We start from the raw sequence: 16,484 nt of genomic DNA, 5'->3' as shown, positions 1-16,484 counted from the left end.
GTCTGTGGGCGTAAACATCACCTGGGTGTTCCAGCACATTGAGACAGGACGATATAAAGCCACTCAGGTACAGATCAGCAAGCACAAGAGAGGGACACGCCTAAACTGTCCCAATCAGCTGGAAGCAAGAAAGACAGAGACGAAACTGACTTTTCAACGTGAACTTTTCACTTCGGTGAGTTTGGCTTCAGGCCTTTTATTTTAAAGTATGAATTTTCACATGTACATTTTTACTTCAAGGAAGTTTAACAAGGTTACTTCACTCGTGACCTGTTTTTGGTTTGTTTCTAACACAGCAATGTACATATTAGACAAAAAACATACATAACATACCAGTCGTGATTTTTTTATGTGTAGCTTTAAGAAAGTGTTTTTGCTACAGCATTTCAGTCACAGCAACAATTGCTCAATCAAAAAAAAAATCCATGAACTAAATTTTTACTACAGAAAAAATAAAATACAGAAATGTACATGTACTGCTTTACAAACATGAATTACATTTAAACTTTGAATATACTAAACTTCTAATATACTATGCTTTAAATGTTAAACTTCAAGCAGTTTTAATGTACATTTAAAGCTATGAGGACGCATATCAAGAGTTCTCTTCTATGTCACGTTTTCAATTGTGATTCTACCTGTTTTTTTGTACTTATCATATCTGCAATTAAAAAGCCTATATAATTTGAAATTACTTCAGCACATATCTTGTTACAGCATGACAACATGGTGATCTAATGATTAGGTGTAAAATGACTACGTTTGCTTCTAAAAGCATTAAAGCTTGCCAACAAGCAACAGCGTGTAATTATCAGATTTCTTTTGGCAAAATGTCACGATTTGAGCTTTGAGGACTGCAAACAAAAAAATAAACTCGCTGTACTGACTTTTTTGTCCTACTTCACACTTGCTAACAAGCACAGCATGATCCAAATGGCTGTTTGCATGGCTTGGCAAGAACAGAGGCCATACTTATTTGGAAACCTCTGTACAGCCAACACTGCCAGCTACCATCCATCAAGCACCAGACTTATGAGAGAACTAAAAGCTTGAATAAAGTCAAAGATTGTTATGCCTGTGAGCTGTTCCCCTTCTGGCTGGGTTTGCTCAAATTATTTTAATGCCACGTTAAGTTATGCTACATTGAAACTCAGCAAACAAAGATGATCCTTGTGTTTAGACACTTGCGTAGGACCAAAGTTCCCGAATTATTTGGTTTATTTGGAACACTTACATGTTATGCTTCAGTGGAAACTTTTGTTTCTCATTAATGTCAGGACTCCACTGCAGCGCTGCATTTAGGATTACAGGCATTCAGTGATGATTAAATTTACTGTGGGACAGGGAAGCTTGGAGCATTTGAGGCTGTGCATAGGGAGTTTACAGTGAGACTCAGCTAATCATGGGGCAAGGAGTAAAATCTTTCAACAGGGTATCAAAAAGTAGAAAATGCCCTGAAATAAAATATAAAATCTGCCTCTTAAAGTTCAAGAATGATTGTTTTATTCATTTACAATTATGTTATTTCATTATTTTTTATGTTTCAAATTGAATATAGAACTCAAATTGTGTGGTAAAAATATCTTTTTGTCAATATTAAGGAAACTAAGCGATTATTAGTCAGTTTTATATTCTTCTTCATTATAACGAGTGCAGAGCATATTTCTTTTTCTCAATATTTTTTTGTCATTATCGTAGCATCTTTGGTCTAGAGACTGTTTAATGATTTGCTATTACGTATTTACATGTTGTGCATATCCACGTTACATCATTTCCTATTTTATTGTATTTTAGGCTGCTGGCTCGTGAAACAAAACAAAACAAAAAACAAAATGTGTGGATCCATAGGCACAAGAATCAGGAAGTATCTGGATGAAAGAAGAAATCACAGGACCAGGCTAGTGACCAAAGATGGCCGCTGCAACATTGAATATGGAAACGTCAAGTACAGCAAACACTTTGCCTTCCTGGCAGATTTCTGGACCACCTTGGTGGAGGCCCGGTGGCGGTTCGTTTTCTTCAATTTCACTGCAACTCACACCCTCACCTGGTTCATTTTCGGTCTGCTGTGGTACTGGATTGTGCGTAATAATGGAGATCTGACCTGGCAAAACCCCTCACCAGATCACACTCCGTGTGTTTGGGGTGTTGCAGGACTCACCACAGCATATCTCTACTCCCTTGAAACACAGACCACTATTGGGTACGGTGTACGAGCACTCACACCTCACTGCCCGGGTGCTGTTGCTCTTGTCACTATCCAGTCAGTCCTCGGAGCAATTATTAATTGCTTCATGTGTGGTCTTATAATGGCCAAGATCTCTTTACCTAAAAAGAGAGCTAAAACCATCTCATTTAGTCCAATGGCTGTGATTAGCCCCAGAAATGACTATCTTTGCCTTTCAATCAGAGTGGCCAACCTACGTAAGAGTCTGATGATCGGCAGCCAGATCTACGGTAAGCTCCTGAGAACGACAACCACACAAGATGGAGAGACGATAATCATGGATCAGGTGAACATTGATTTTATGGTGGATGCTGGGAAGGACAACCTCTTCTTTATTTGTCCTCTCACTCTCCATCACATAATCGACAAAAGCAGCCCCTTCTTCGAGGTTGCAGTTGACACACTCCACAATCAAGACTTTGAGCTGGTCGTCTTCCTGGACGGCACAGCGGAGTCCACAAGTGCTTCTTGTCAAGTGCGGACCTCCTATATTCCTCGGGAAATTATGTGGGGCTACAGCTTCTTGCCCATCATCTCAAGGAGCAGGGATAACAAATACAGAGTCGATTTCTCCAACTTCTCCAAAGTGGTGCCAGTAGCCACTGCACACTGCGCCTATTGTTTCCACAATATCAAGGGTCATCATCACCACTCCAGAGAAGGACAAGACAATCCTGGCTTTGAGGTGATAGAAATCACTGAGTCCCAAGATGCCACCAAAATGTAAGAGGTGGAAAGCAACACAAATAGAAATGGCAGCACATTGTGTAGCATTTAGATATGAAGTAAAAAATCTGCTTACTTGCACTTCTTTTGTGTGTGTGTGTGTGTGTGTGTGTGTGTGTGTGTGTGTGTGTGTGTGTGTGTGTGTGTGTGTGTGTGTGTGTGTGTGTTTAAGCCACCATCAATTCCATAGCATTATTGTGAACTATTTAGATATAAAACCACACCTGCCACTGTCTGCTGACCATAAGCCTGTTTTCAAAAAGGGAGGCCTGGTTATACAACACGCTTCAATGCAGGAACAAAGTATGCTCCTGCTTTAAATGAAGAAAAGCTCTTCTGTTTTACCACTTGCCTCACCTCAGGTTCATAGAGCATGGACATGAAGAAAAACAAACCAATGTGTAAAACTGTATTTAACCCTCACAATGCAGTTGAAGAAGCAACGTTGTTGCCTTTGGTGAGAAAACACCAAAGTTTAAGTTTTCTTTAAGTACTGCCATAACGTGTAGAAGAATTGACACATGAACTTGAAACACTGGAATACTATTCAGATTCTGAGGTACAGGCAAATGGTTGGGTACTGGCGCAAGTCTTTTCAACACTAGTTTATATAGTTTCGTGTCTGTTCTGTTTGTTTGTTTGTTTGTTTGTTTGTAGTTTTTTAAATGAAGTGAACAAAGTTCACAGAAAACAAGCGTGCAGCACTGAGTACAGTATGCATTTGTGTTTGTAAAGTCTTTTTGTATTCTCTCTCAGGGAGAAAATGTTGATATCAATAAAAAAGATTTTCAACCAATACAGTGTTTGTGCCATATTACTGTTTCTACTGTCCATCTGAAGGAATCAAAGCTCCTTACAAGGACTTGTGATCACAAAAGGTCAAAGCACATACTGTGACTGGTGCCAACCTCTACTGTGGCTGTTTTAGCTGTACACAGTGTAAAGTTGTGACATCAAACAGGAAGGAAAAGACAAACTAGCGTAAGAATTCACGAGATGACAGCTGGGAGCTTACAAAACCATTATTTAGATTTCAGGGTCAGAACATGAAACCAAAATTCACTATTTGGAGAAACAGCACCACATAGAGTTCATTATTAAGGTAGACCCCAGAGCAGCTCTCTGTTCCCAGGCATATGCTCTCATGTAAAAGTCTGAACATGATGTTGCAAATCAATAAGTGAAATTACTAGAAAAAAATAAAGATGGTACATGCTCCAGAATGATATTTCAATTAAAAAAAAATGTCTGTGATGGGCAGTAACACATAACGAGTAAAGTAAGGGATTACTATTGCAAAAACAGTATTTAGATTACTGTTACTTTCCCGTAAGCACACTGCGTTACTGCGTTACTAAAACTGTGATTTTTTTTGCGAGAGTGTCTCATGACAATGACGTAAGCGAGTGCAACGTTTGTGGCAACAGCTGTGTGCAGATCAACAATGGATAATATATCGAGTGCAGGAGAGAGTATGAGCGTGCAGCGTTTAAAGCGTGGAAGTACTGACCTTACTTAGAGTTTGATTCCGTAAAAAGTGACAAAAACATTAACGTCCGCTGTTCACTGCGTGGGAAGAAAACTTCTTTTTACTTCCGAGCAAGCACCGAGTACGCTAATGGGAAATTCACAGACAAACTCGCAGATTCTTCCACTGACCGCTGCAGCACACCTGCACCAGAGCAAACATCTGCCTGCCATACAGGTGAAAATAGAGCAACAGGACCGCTGAGTGTTTGATTTTATTTATTTTCTGCTGTGTTTCACTTGTATTTATTTGAAAAATATTTTTATTTTATGTGCTGGAATGTGCAGAAAATAGGTTTAAATGTCAAACAAATTTCTTCCAGTCAGAGAATGTTGCATATAATTTAATGTTTGCTTGATGAATAAAGTTAAAAGATTAAAAAAAATAAAACAAGTTTTAAAAAGAGACTTTTTCATTTGATTACATTTTATATGATGGATTATGCAGAAAAAGTAGAATTGGGCTGAAAGATCTATCGCTTTATTACCTATTCAGGTTGTAAATTGTGTTTTTAAAAAGTAACTAAGTAATTAATTACTTTTGAAAATAAGTAATCAGTAAAGTAACAGGATTACTTTTGGGGGGAAGTAATCAGTAATTAGTTACGGATTACTTTTTTCAAGTAACTTGACCAACACCGATGGTGATTCTCTTTCCCTGTTATAATAATAATAATAATGGATTGTATTTATATAGCGCTTTTCTATGCACTCAAAGCACTTTACAATTCCACTATTCATTCACTCTCATATTCACACACTGATGGAGGTAAGCTATAGTTGTAGCCACAGCTGCCCTGGGGCAGACTGACAGAAGCAAGGCTGCCATATCGTGCCATCGGTCCCTCTGGCCATCACCAGTAGGCTGTGGGTGAAGTGTCTTGCCCAAGTACACAACGACCAGGACAAGGGGGATCGAACCAGCAACCTTCCAGTTACAGATGAGCTTCCCAATACCCTGAGCCACGGTCGCCTCCATTATATACATTTTAGCCAGTATGCTCCCACATGCTCCCACATAGCTGCTGTTTGACACAGACAGCATGCACAGATGCTAACTGCCAAAAACATTATTTTAGGCTGCCTTCAGAAAACCCATGAAGACACATAGAAGTCTCACACTGCTCTGACCTAATTAAAACTAAGGAGTTTTGCATCTGCACGCATAAATGATTAGATTTCACCACGACAAACAAATATAAACACATTAACTTTGACCTATAGGAAGAAATGTGTGTAAATAGTTGCAATTCTAGGTGCATCTTTCAAGAGGATGAAGAAGGCACATGAAACTCAGATGCATCTCTGCAAAATATATTTAAAAAAAATTCAAACTCAAAACGGAGATGTATTGTGTAATTATGCAAGCTACTGTCAAGATTACACTACTGTGCTTTTAGAGATACGGTTTCTTTGAGTCTTTGTTTTTATTAGCACTCACTTTTTGGTGAAACCACAGAAAGGCAACAGGGCATTAATTGAGAGGTAAAAATATTTATTTTGTCACATTTTCCTATACAAAAGCCCTTTTTCAAAAGGTATTACTTCATACATTGCAGGAATGACAATAATAACAATAATACATTGGTTAATTGTAAAACATACACTATATATATATATATTTATATATATAAATATATATATATATATACATATTTGATATCCAAAATACATTGCATATATGAAGTAGCAGAGATCCCTTTTCATTGATAATGCTTGTGAAACATGAATAGTCAGGGTGCATTAGAAAAATTTCTTTATACTACAAATCATATTCTCCTTTCAATTTGCTCACTGAATGTTATAAATCGTCAAAAGAAATTAATCGTGGATATTAATACTGTTAGTATTATTTTGCATAAAATACCTGAAACTCTGTCATTTGGCAAGAAAAGTGATTGGCCATGGAAACAAGGCATCATGATCACACGTTGCATATATAGTAAAGGAATCCCCGGCCATCGGGTTATCATTCAAGCGGCATTCATGGTTTTGGGAATACACAAAAATATAGTTTACACCTAATGGCACTTAGGATTTTATAACTAACTTGAGAAATAATAACAATAAAGAGAAACCAAAAAAAACAAAAAGGTAAAATGTATTGCCCAAATGTACAGATATAAAAACGCTTAAAAAGCTTAACAAACCACCTAGCAGAAATGGACTTAAAAGTTTTGCATTTTTGACCGAGGTCAACTCGTGTATTAATTTTCTTGACTTTTTTAATACTGTGTCACATATGAAAATAACTCTGCATAATTTATACAGTAAGTTGCTTTAATGCCTAGTTGACTGATGCTTATAAAATAATAAAAAATAGGTCTGACAAACGCACAGCGCTTGCGAATCTGAGGATTTCTTTGCTTCGTCTCGTCATACTTTATCGGATTTGTTCTTTGATAAAGTTCCCAGGTAATTTATATTCAAGTGTCCATTCTCAGTTACGCTAAAGGAATACTTCCGATATTAACAGCTTTGAACACATGAAGATGGATATGTCTTCTTACATTGTGGTAATGAAATCCTGACTTGAGATTCATGTGCATTTAGCTGGGCTTTACGATCAGTGAGAAACTAACATTCAGACACACATGTTACTCTCAAATTAGGATCCAGCCCTGGTGAAAAAAAAAAAATGCAACTTAACTGTCTATTAACATGACTTGATGCATAGCCACATCTACTGTGCTGACCTATATGGTCGTGACTGGCCTAGAAAGAGTAAAGAGACACCACGGCAGCTTTTACTGTCAGAGTCCATTTCAAAGTCCAAAATTGTCAGATTTGTGGTGTGATAATTCATTGCGTGCACTTTAAGATGAAGTGCTGTCTCATCTTTAATGAATAGACAAAATATGGTAAAAAAAAAAAAAAATACAAAATCAGCAGTTAAAGCATGGCAGGATTTTCAGGACAGCACATATTCAAAATAGAAGAACATTTAAGACAATTTTGGATAGAAAATAAATAGCCACCAAATGGCAGTTGATAACATCAACACGTCAACATGACCACATCTGCAAAAAGGCACGTTCGTGTTCTATATCCATGATCTCAAGTGTGAAGGAATTACTTTTTTTTCATCAAACGTTTAAAAATAAAAATGAATACTTCTGACAAATTTAGATTTTTGCCAAAGGGTATCCCTTTTTTAAAAAAATTCACAAACCAGAAGACATTCACATTAATACTGACACGGTCGAGCGACAACACATCTGGAAATGGCACGGTTGAAAAATGCGAAGACTCTGCAAACATTTAATAGCCTAATGTGTGGCCCCGAGTGAAAACATCTGACCTACGTTGAATTATTGTAACAAATTACTGCAATTATATCTTGACTCAGCTTTCCTGGCACAATCGAGTCAACACTTAGCCTAGCTCAAACGCCGCAAACAACTCACAAGAAAACATTTTAAGCAACTGAATTGACCCAAATCAGCAAAAACATACAGCGCTTCCCTCTTAACTGCATTCAACTCTTCTCTAGCCTTCCAGTTTGGAGGATAAGTTAAATGGCATAGTGAATGGCATATTCCAGTTGCCAAATTTTATTCAGTGCTGAGAAAAGTCCACCTCAATGAGAGCTCCTTCTTGTCCAGAGAATTCCAGAAGACTCTCCACATGCACACACACACACACATGAAAACATGCAGATTAACAGAACAAAAAAACATAGACAGTCAAAACAGAAGGTTAGATGTAGTGGGAATAAGAAATCCTGTCAAGGCTTTAGATGAATGAAAAGGCAGATGCTTTACAGGACAAGGTACATACTGAGAAGGATGCTTTTTGAGACCCATAAGTAATAGGCCCATGTCTGGTACTGTAAAGGGAAGATGAGGCAGAAAGACTTGCGGGTTATCTTCTGTCTTCAGGCTTTGGTTTAGGAAGCTTCTTGAACACCCACTTGCAGCTACTGTAGGTGCAGCTTTCAGGAGGAAGGAAAAGGCACATGAAACTCAGATAAATGTCCATAAATCATAAAAAAAAACAAACAAACTTGGTAGTCATTTAAAGGTAAGTAGTATTCCATTTTTTGGACCTTAATATCCAGTTGTTTATATAATCATACAAAAAAATTTCCTTTAATTTGATCATCCTTCATTTTGGATCAAATTTCTTCAGAGGACAAAATACCTCTGTCAGTTCAGTCTTCATTGGTTTGGCGTCATTGAGAGTGCATGTCAGCAAATGGCGTGGGCCAGGGGAGGTTCAAGGGGTGGTGGATGATCAGAAAGGGTGGTTTTAATAATAACTACCCAGGTGGGATGGCACATGCGTGTTAGGATGGCGAGGAACATTTGGGTTGGGGTAGAGGCCTGCAGTGGGCGAGCTCCAGTACTGAGCAGTGGGTCCAAAGAAATTGGAGGAGGTGACTGGCATGGATGGAGGGTGCGGGGATACAAAGTTGACCTTCTGCTGGTGGGTGTGGTAGGAAGGCACATAGGCTAGGTCCGAGGGGTATTTGTACATAGAAGACTCGGTCGGGTGCGGTTGCAGCGCCTGAGCGATGCCATGGAAGTCGAACTTGTAGGCATAGCGTTTGCCGTGCACTTTGGTCATGATGTTTTTGTCATAGTAGTAGCGCAGTGCACGGCTCAGCTTATCGTAGTTCATGTTGGGCTTGCTCTTGCGCTCACCCCAGCGTCGCGCCACCTCATCTGGATCTGTCATCTTGAACTCGCCATTGGTGCCCTCCCAAGTGATGCAGCCCGCATTGGCACTGTCAGACAAGAGCTCCAGGAGGAACTGCCACAGCTGGATCTGACCTGAGCCTATTGGAAAACACAAGAGCAAACGTTCAGGCATGGTTGCTTTCTCATCCATCTGGAAGCTCAGTTGGATACTAACAATGCTGTTCAAAGGTTTTGGAGAAAGTGTGTTTTTACAGCTGCTGAATTGAAAACCTGGTTATGGTGAGAGACTTACCTGGGTTGGCTAAACGACTACTGGTGGGACCCAGAACCTGGTAAGGGTCTGTGGGCAAAAGGAGAGCTTTGTGAGTCATCACAACTAGTATTATGGCAATTAGTGCTGTGCGATACTGCAGATTCTTTGGGTTATCTCCAAAATTTACTTGGTATCAAGTAAAACCAAGTAAGTACAGGGCCAGTACTGCTGATACCATTACCCATACCATAAATTGTGTTTCATGATTTATGAAATGATTCATCATTAATTTGCAAATTCTAAACACATTTCAATGACAAATAAATCGTTATGATATTTACTTTCCACAATTATTAGTTGATACAATAAAATACACCTTTCAACTTCAAATAATTGTCATAGTGCATGACACGCTGAACTTAGTCTGTAGATACTCTAAAGTATCTATCCTATATCCATAACAAATGAATCGACCATTCAAATAGGTGGATATAGATGAATCGATACAATTTCACTTTTTATAGCTCTTTTCATGTCATTACATTTGAAATGAAGTAAACACAACTAACAGTAACACTGACAAAACAAATTAGTATTACACGCTGAAGTCTGTCAAATAATAAAGCAAGTAGAAGAGGCAACTACACTTGTTGGTAAGTGTCAGTAAACACTTTGCTTAAGGCTGGAGGATTTAAAGAGAAGCTTTAGCAGAATCAGTCGAGTAAACAAACACAAAATACCAGGATCTTAGAATAGATAATGCTATGATAAACACAAAGTGATTATGCTTCACTGTCTCGACTGTTAACAGAAAGACTAAAAGAAAGATCTGTCAGAACAAGCGGCACAACAGACAAGCTGGTATGACTCGGATTTGAGTGTGTGCTTATACTAAGTAGGTCAAGAAAGACACCACGTAAGCCAGTACCTGGCTGAGCTCTGGGTTGCTCAGTGGACTTGGTCACATTTTGAGTAACCACTGGCGAGCCTGCAGAGAGAAATGGAATAAGTGAGGGACAAGAGAGACACAGAAAACATCAGTAGGGGTGCTCTGCAGATAACCAATATACACATCTTAAAGGAATGCCAGCAGTGGTCCAAAGTAAATAAGGCAGTAGCTGGTGGTATGAGTGGCTTCTTTTGGCCGAGTGTAATCTTTAGGAGGCTGTCCCACATGTCTAGACTCTCTGTGGATTCTGGAAGGGCTGCTCGCATGCTGCAGAGTTGCATTAAAGGGTATCTGAAAACTATTTAACCTCCACCCCATAACAAATGATTGGGTTTGTCACGAATCATGCCCCTGCTCAGTAAGTTGCTCCACTCATACTTACCATTACTGTTCAGTGAAAAAACTAAAGACATTATTGGTGATTTGTGTGCCCTCACCTTTGCCACTGTGCATGTTGTTGGACCAGCCTGTCCGCCGTACAGCATCATATGAAGGGTCTAACAACAACAAAGACAAAAGGACAGACAAAGTTTCAATAGGAAAACAGTTACTGTTTTTTTAAACATGCTAAGTACAATTCATAAAATGCCACGGTGCACAAGCCAATCCTAACAATTACAGCTGGCCAACAGTTAGGGCATTAATAAATCCATCAAAACATCGTTAAAATGTTCTTCACAGGATATCTGGACATGGAAATGTGGTTTTGTTTGGCTTGCTGTGGTGGTTAAAATGTAGATGGCACAATCTTTTACAGAGAATACAGTTGGTTAAAGAGCTTGCAACACCCCGACCACAAATGAAAGGGACTGATGCAAATTAACGTACAACAGAGACACACACAAAGACAATACATGTGCATGATATCCACTATCATCCTCTCTTCCCACACATGCGGCTTTCACGAAACCTTGACAAACAGCCAAACTGGCCCGGTTTCCATGGGCTCTACCTGCTGTGTGTGTGTGTCTGTGGTTCCAACTAACCGAGTGTGAAGCTGGACAGCTTCCAGTAACAATCAATCACTCTGACACAAACAGATAAAACAGAGGCTGTGTCGTTCCTCTGGCAGTGAACACCCTTGTATACTCAGAGTGCACCTGGCCAGCACCCTTGATGGTTTGTATTATTATGGAGTAAAACAGTTCAAACAATTGTCAGAACACGAGGGGAAAATATGATGAGGCCAGACGTGCTTTATGCTGAGTAGCGCTCAACGGTGTTATCGTGATCGGCCAACTTTTTCTTTTTTTTGTCGGCAGCGTTGCTCCCAGAGGGCAGCAGATAGAGATGGTGCAATGGCGATGACAAGGGATTTGAAGTAGCAAGCTGCTAGAAGGTCAAGAGGCAATTCTATTTCCCATCAGTGAGGGACGAGTCTTTAGTTGTCTTGTTTGATAAATCAGATGCTGAATTGATACTTTTTAAGACCAGATATGTTTGAAAGGTTATCGTGTGCTGGTTTTTGTAAAGATCTGAGACGATTCCTATGCTGATTAAAGTGAAAACAACTGAACACAATTTCATCTCTCTTCATGCTTGTATAGAGCTGATGACATTAAACTGTGACTTTGTTAACTTTTACTTAGATTTGTCTGACAAGTAATGGGAAATTTACTTCCATTTCCATTTCATCAGATCCTTGCAAGATATCAGTCATTAAAAACATAAAACTATTAAATTCATTTTAGTGTAATTTCCTGTGTTTTTCTAAGTCTGTAGATTTCAGTTATGGGGAAAAAAAATCACACATTATCAATTATTGTAAGTGTGCCTGGCTTTTTTAAAAATGTGTTTTGGGTATAGCATCTTGACCCATATTACCTCATATAGTCCAAGTGGGAAAAAACCAAACGAAACCAAGAAAGAAAACATCCAGTGACATCAAATTGTGCATCATTCGCTTCACTACACGGACAGACATTTCTACACACTGTGCGGCACTGCCCTCCAGTGGACAAGAATATATTAGCATCGGTGTTTTCCTTATAATAAATAATGATGACACATTCCACATCAAATGATTATTTCATCTGAGCACAACTTAATCTCACTAGAACGAAAAAAACAACGTTTCCCAAGTTTGGCTGGTTCTAGTTATTTTTCTTTTTAAACACATTTTATATTCATGTTGAACCTCTTGTTCTCTTCGCTAAGTTCTATCATATCAACTTTTAACCTTAAGCGCTTCAGCAAAGGACTCGTTACAATCTGCAAACAAGAGAGGTTGTCCCTGTCTCTGTGTCCCCTGCAGAGTTAACAACGGCAGATGCATGAAGCGAAACATATATGAGCTTGCAACGAGAAAAGAATTTGGAACACGATCAAATGAATAAAAGAAAAGACAGTATATGAGGAGAGAAAGACAAAAAGAAGGAGAGGAGGGATAAATAACAAGCGGGCTGCTGTGGCTCAACGGGGCTGTCAGGTTCAATCTGGTGTGGGCTGGCAGGATAGCCAAGGAGCAGTGACTGGGGGAGAGTCCTGAGAGACTTGCGTTTCCTGCCTGCTTCGCCTGCAGACAACCTCTCTTTGTTTTACTGGCCCTTTTTTCCCCTCTACTCACCGCCAGTCCCTCCACCACCACCACCACCCCGAAAAAACACGACGGGGTTACCTCCATCTACGTGCAGAAGGGGTTTAGGAGATGGTGGGGGAGAGGCACAGATGAACGAGAGAGATGAGAGTGGAAGTGAGGAAATCGCAGAAAGACGTACTGAGAAGTAGACAAATTACGGTCAGGGTATAAAAGCACAAAAAAGGTACAGAAGAGAAAGAAGTGAAGAAGAAAATCAGGACAGAAAAATGATGAAAAAAAGAGTCAGACAAAACACAACTTTGGAATCTGGAAAGAAAACAATGGCTGCAAACTCAGCTACTGTTAGCTGTGGAAGAAGAAGAGGGGAAGCTGTGTTATTTGGGTGTGTTTTCTGCCTTAAGACACCTTGGCTGGTTGGTAGCATCTGCCACCAAAACAATTTTCTCTGGCCAAAGAAAAATCTCAGCAAATACAATTTTCACCACTACTGTGCATTAAGGTTTAGCTTCATTGATTGAGTGAAAGTGAACATGCAGGAGGAAGAATCACAATGCACGGCGGTTTGGGGGGGGCAACCACACAAACGTAGACTCGACTGTGCACACACAGAACCGCCTCACCCCTCACCACCCACCCCCTTCTCCCGCCTTCATTTTTCCAGGCCTCGCTCTGACTGCGACTTGAGCCAGTTTCCACTCTGGTCTCGGGTGTGGTGCACGCTCCTGGGAGACTTCAACTGCAGGACCAGTTAGTCAAAACAAGGCCCAAGTGCTAGACAGAGAGAGAGAGAAAGAGAGAGAGACACAGAGGGAAGAAGAAAGACAGCAAGTAGGCTAGGAGAGAAAGAGCAACTGAGCAACGGGAGCGGGATAGAGAATGAGTGGAGAAAAAGAGAGAGTGGAGCTGTGGACTGTTTTTAACCCAGGGTCCGAGCCAAGGAGAGAAACCCAGACAGGGTAAACTTTTTTAATACCCATAATACAGGTGCTTTAAAAGCCATCTGTGTGAGCAAGGAGCCATAAGAGGAGGAGAATGATGGCAAAGTACAGGAGTTAGACACAGCGAGGAGACAGTGGGTGCACTGGAACAGAAAACCATCAAAGAAAAAAAAAAGGGGGGAACATCTTCGCAACACTCTTAACATTAAACGTTTTCACTTCCAAGTCCGCAGTTTATCTTACATTATATTTAGCACAGAGCAAGGTGAGCATTTGAAAAAACACAAATCTGAGATGGTTTGTGTACGTAATGAAGCATTTCAAGCTGTTTTTGCCTTTGACTTGGCACCAGAGGAAATGCTTTTCAAAAGGTGAATCATCTTTCCTCAACATGGCAGGGGAGGATATGAATGCTTTTAGGACATTTTGACATTTTATTGCTGTGCTAATAGATCAGAAACCACAAAAGAGAAAAAAAAAACAAAAACAAAAAAATCAATCTGGGGGAAAAAAAGTAGTTTACAAGTAGAAGTGTAGGTGTTTACTTGTAACAACGACATGATGTCTAATTCCCAGCAACGCCCTATAACTCTTACACTCATGAATAATGCAGTCCACGTCCAAAAGATATGCAAAGGCATAGGCATAGTATAATATTTGTATATATATATATATATATATATATATATATATATATATATATATATATATATATATATATATATATATATATCACACTAGTAAGGTATGCAGGAAACCCATACTTACAAGCCGATCAGCAGGCACATAGCAGACGCAGACTTTGAGAAAGCCACACACACACATCGGCGCGCACGAGTCCTTTCATAGATGCTGCATTCCGTGTTTTATATGCTCTCTTTTATTCATAACATTGCATTTTACACCGCAGAGTCTGGGGCAGATTAAGGGTTGTCTCCTGCTGTATGCTCGTGCTTACTCTACCCCAAAGAGCCTGTATGGTATTTGACTGCTCTCAAAAGGCAATATGAAGTGGAACATCTGGCAGTGCTGATCTGAGCAAACGCTGATAAAGGCTTCTCCTGAAGCAACGCATCTTTTATTGCCGAAGCAGAAACTCTGCACGAAAGTAACACTTGTGCGAGCAAAAATACTGTCGTATTTCCTTTATTTGGAAAAGTTAGCATGTTTTAAATGCTACAAGTGTTCTATTTAAGGCCAGAGTTTTAGGCCACAGTTAGAGGAAGGCAGTGTTACAGGAGCACTTAATAGAAATCACCTCTTGAGAAAGGGAAATGCTGCTGATGGGAGTGACCCTCTATTCCTGCCAGTCCAAATACCTGGAGCTGAGAATCAGGAAGACCAAGGTCGGGGGGTGACCGAGCAGAATCTTATCTGGCCTGCCCAATGGCCTATTAGTATGAAGCTGGGCGAGAACCACTACGTGGCCTGGAATTCCCACCAATGGGGCAGATAGAGCGAGAGGCAGAGAGCATTCTCTGACACTTATCAGACCTAGCATTTCCTCTGCTGCTGCCTTGATAGGGCCTCTCATCCTGTTAGCAAGGCTATCATTGTTATTGCAGTCTTTGCTCTCGACTCTGGTGGTGACACCATATAGCCTATGTGAAGGATGTGTAGTTTTTTCTTTTTTTTCTAAACAGATACGAAGCTATCGCCTGTCTGAACCGTGTCAGCACACCAGTGTTTGTAGGGTGAAAAAGGTATCGGGAGGAAAAGGACCGTCATCCTGAGCTGCTTGGGGCATTGTTCTCGGCTTAGCACACTAGAGCTGGTCCCTCTGACCGCTCCTCTTCTGCTTTATTAAAAATGTATCGCTAATTCAATTAGTTCATTGTGTCCTTTAAATTTTGGCCAGATTAAGATGTGGAGAACACCAAGCTGCTTGTATGGTAACATTTTTCTTTAAAAAGCCATTTTCACTATTGTTTTTAATCAGACATTGGTTCCTTAACCATTAAATCTCTTAATAAAACCAGCTAACAGTTTATGTTAAAGCCTACGTTTTACATAAAATAGCTGAAAATGGCTACTATCATTTGATTTTCATTAAAAGCTATATATATATTTATATATATCTACATATATTAGTCAAAGGGTCTCAGTGCTGCTGGACACTGTCTTACAATAGCATATTTTATGTGTAGTGTCCCCTTAACCTCTTATCATGATTTCTGCCACTATTTCACTCATCAGAGACTCACACATGTAACCCCTATTTCCCCTCTAGTCTAGTCTAAAGCAGCCAATCAGCCCCTTTCTGTCATGTTTACCAAGCACATTGTTGCTCGGGCACCTGTCTGTGCTGCCCGTCCTTCCAGTAAACAGCTTCAGTCACATAGATTCTTTCCATAATTACTACATTTACAGTCTGTTCATGCTCCCACTGCTATGGAAAGAACTCATCAGCACTCTGCTTTTGTTTTATTGTTAACATGCCTTTATTCTTTGGGTTCAGGTAGTAGTCCCGAATAGCAATAGCAGCCTGACTCAAAACAAAAGGTGTACTTGCCCAGAGCTTCATCAGAAACAATCGGTGGCTGCATTGTGCTTCCTTTTTGTTAAGTAGCGTTTGTTCTCACATGTGTGTGGTTTTCTTCATGCGAAGCCTGAAGGTTTGGGTATTTTATATTTTTGCCATACATGATCACCTTTAGCTTTGGTTGCACCATTCCCACCTTG

General features: G+C 39.8%; 1 protein-coding gene and 1 pseudogene across 8 annotated transcripts in view; one reads left to right on the top strand and one right to left on the bottom strand.

Annotated features, from left to right (window-relative positions):
* The first annotated feature begins 52 nt into the window (after nt 1–52).
* On the top strand, nt 53–3,194 carry LOC146653886 (ATP-sensitive inward rectifier potassium channel 1 pseudogene; annotated as a pseudogene). The gene is made up of 2 exons (XR_014907164.1): nt 53–175; nt 1,795–3,194. The product of XR_014907164.1 is annotated as an ATP-sensitive inward rectifier potassium channel 1 pseudogene (transcript).
* A 2,770-nt stretch (nt 3,195–5,964) lies between these two features.
* fli1 (Fli-1 proto-oncogene, ETS transcription factor) overlaps nt 5,965–16,484 on the bottom strand; it is a 30,454-nt gene continuing 19,934 nt past the window's right edge. For all 7 annotated transcript variants that reach the window (XM_085429274.1, XM_085429270.1, XM_085429268.1 and 4 more), the window contains 4 exons: nt 10,763–10,822; nt 10,305–10,364; nt 9,416–9,463; nt 5,965–9,261 (listed from right to left, as the gene is read on the bottom strand). In XM_085429274.1, the coding sequence (XP_085285400.1) occupies nt 8,732–9,261; nt 9,416–9,463; nt 10,305–10,364; nt 10,763–10,822 (698 nt within the window). In that variant the 3' untranslated portion in view covers nt 5,965–8,731. The remainder of the gene's footprint in view (nt 9,262–9,415; nt 9,464–10,304; nt 10,365–10,762; nt 10,823–16,484) is intronic.

The sequence above is a fragment of the Rhamphochromis longiceps genome, linkage group LG14, assembly GCF_057381845.1.
Source record: "Rhamphochromis longiceps isolate RC_006_pf linkage group LG14, R_longiceps_female_GT1.1, whole genome shotgun sequence".
Lineage (NCBI taxonomy): Eukaryota > Metazoa > Chordata > Actinopteri > Cichliformes > Cichlidae > Rhamphochromis > Rhamphochromis longiceps.
The sequence above is the reverse complement of the archived record's forward strand: the minus strand, read 5'-3'. Positions and strand labels throughout refer to the sequence as shown.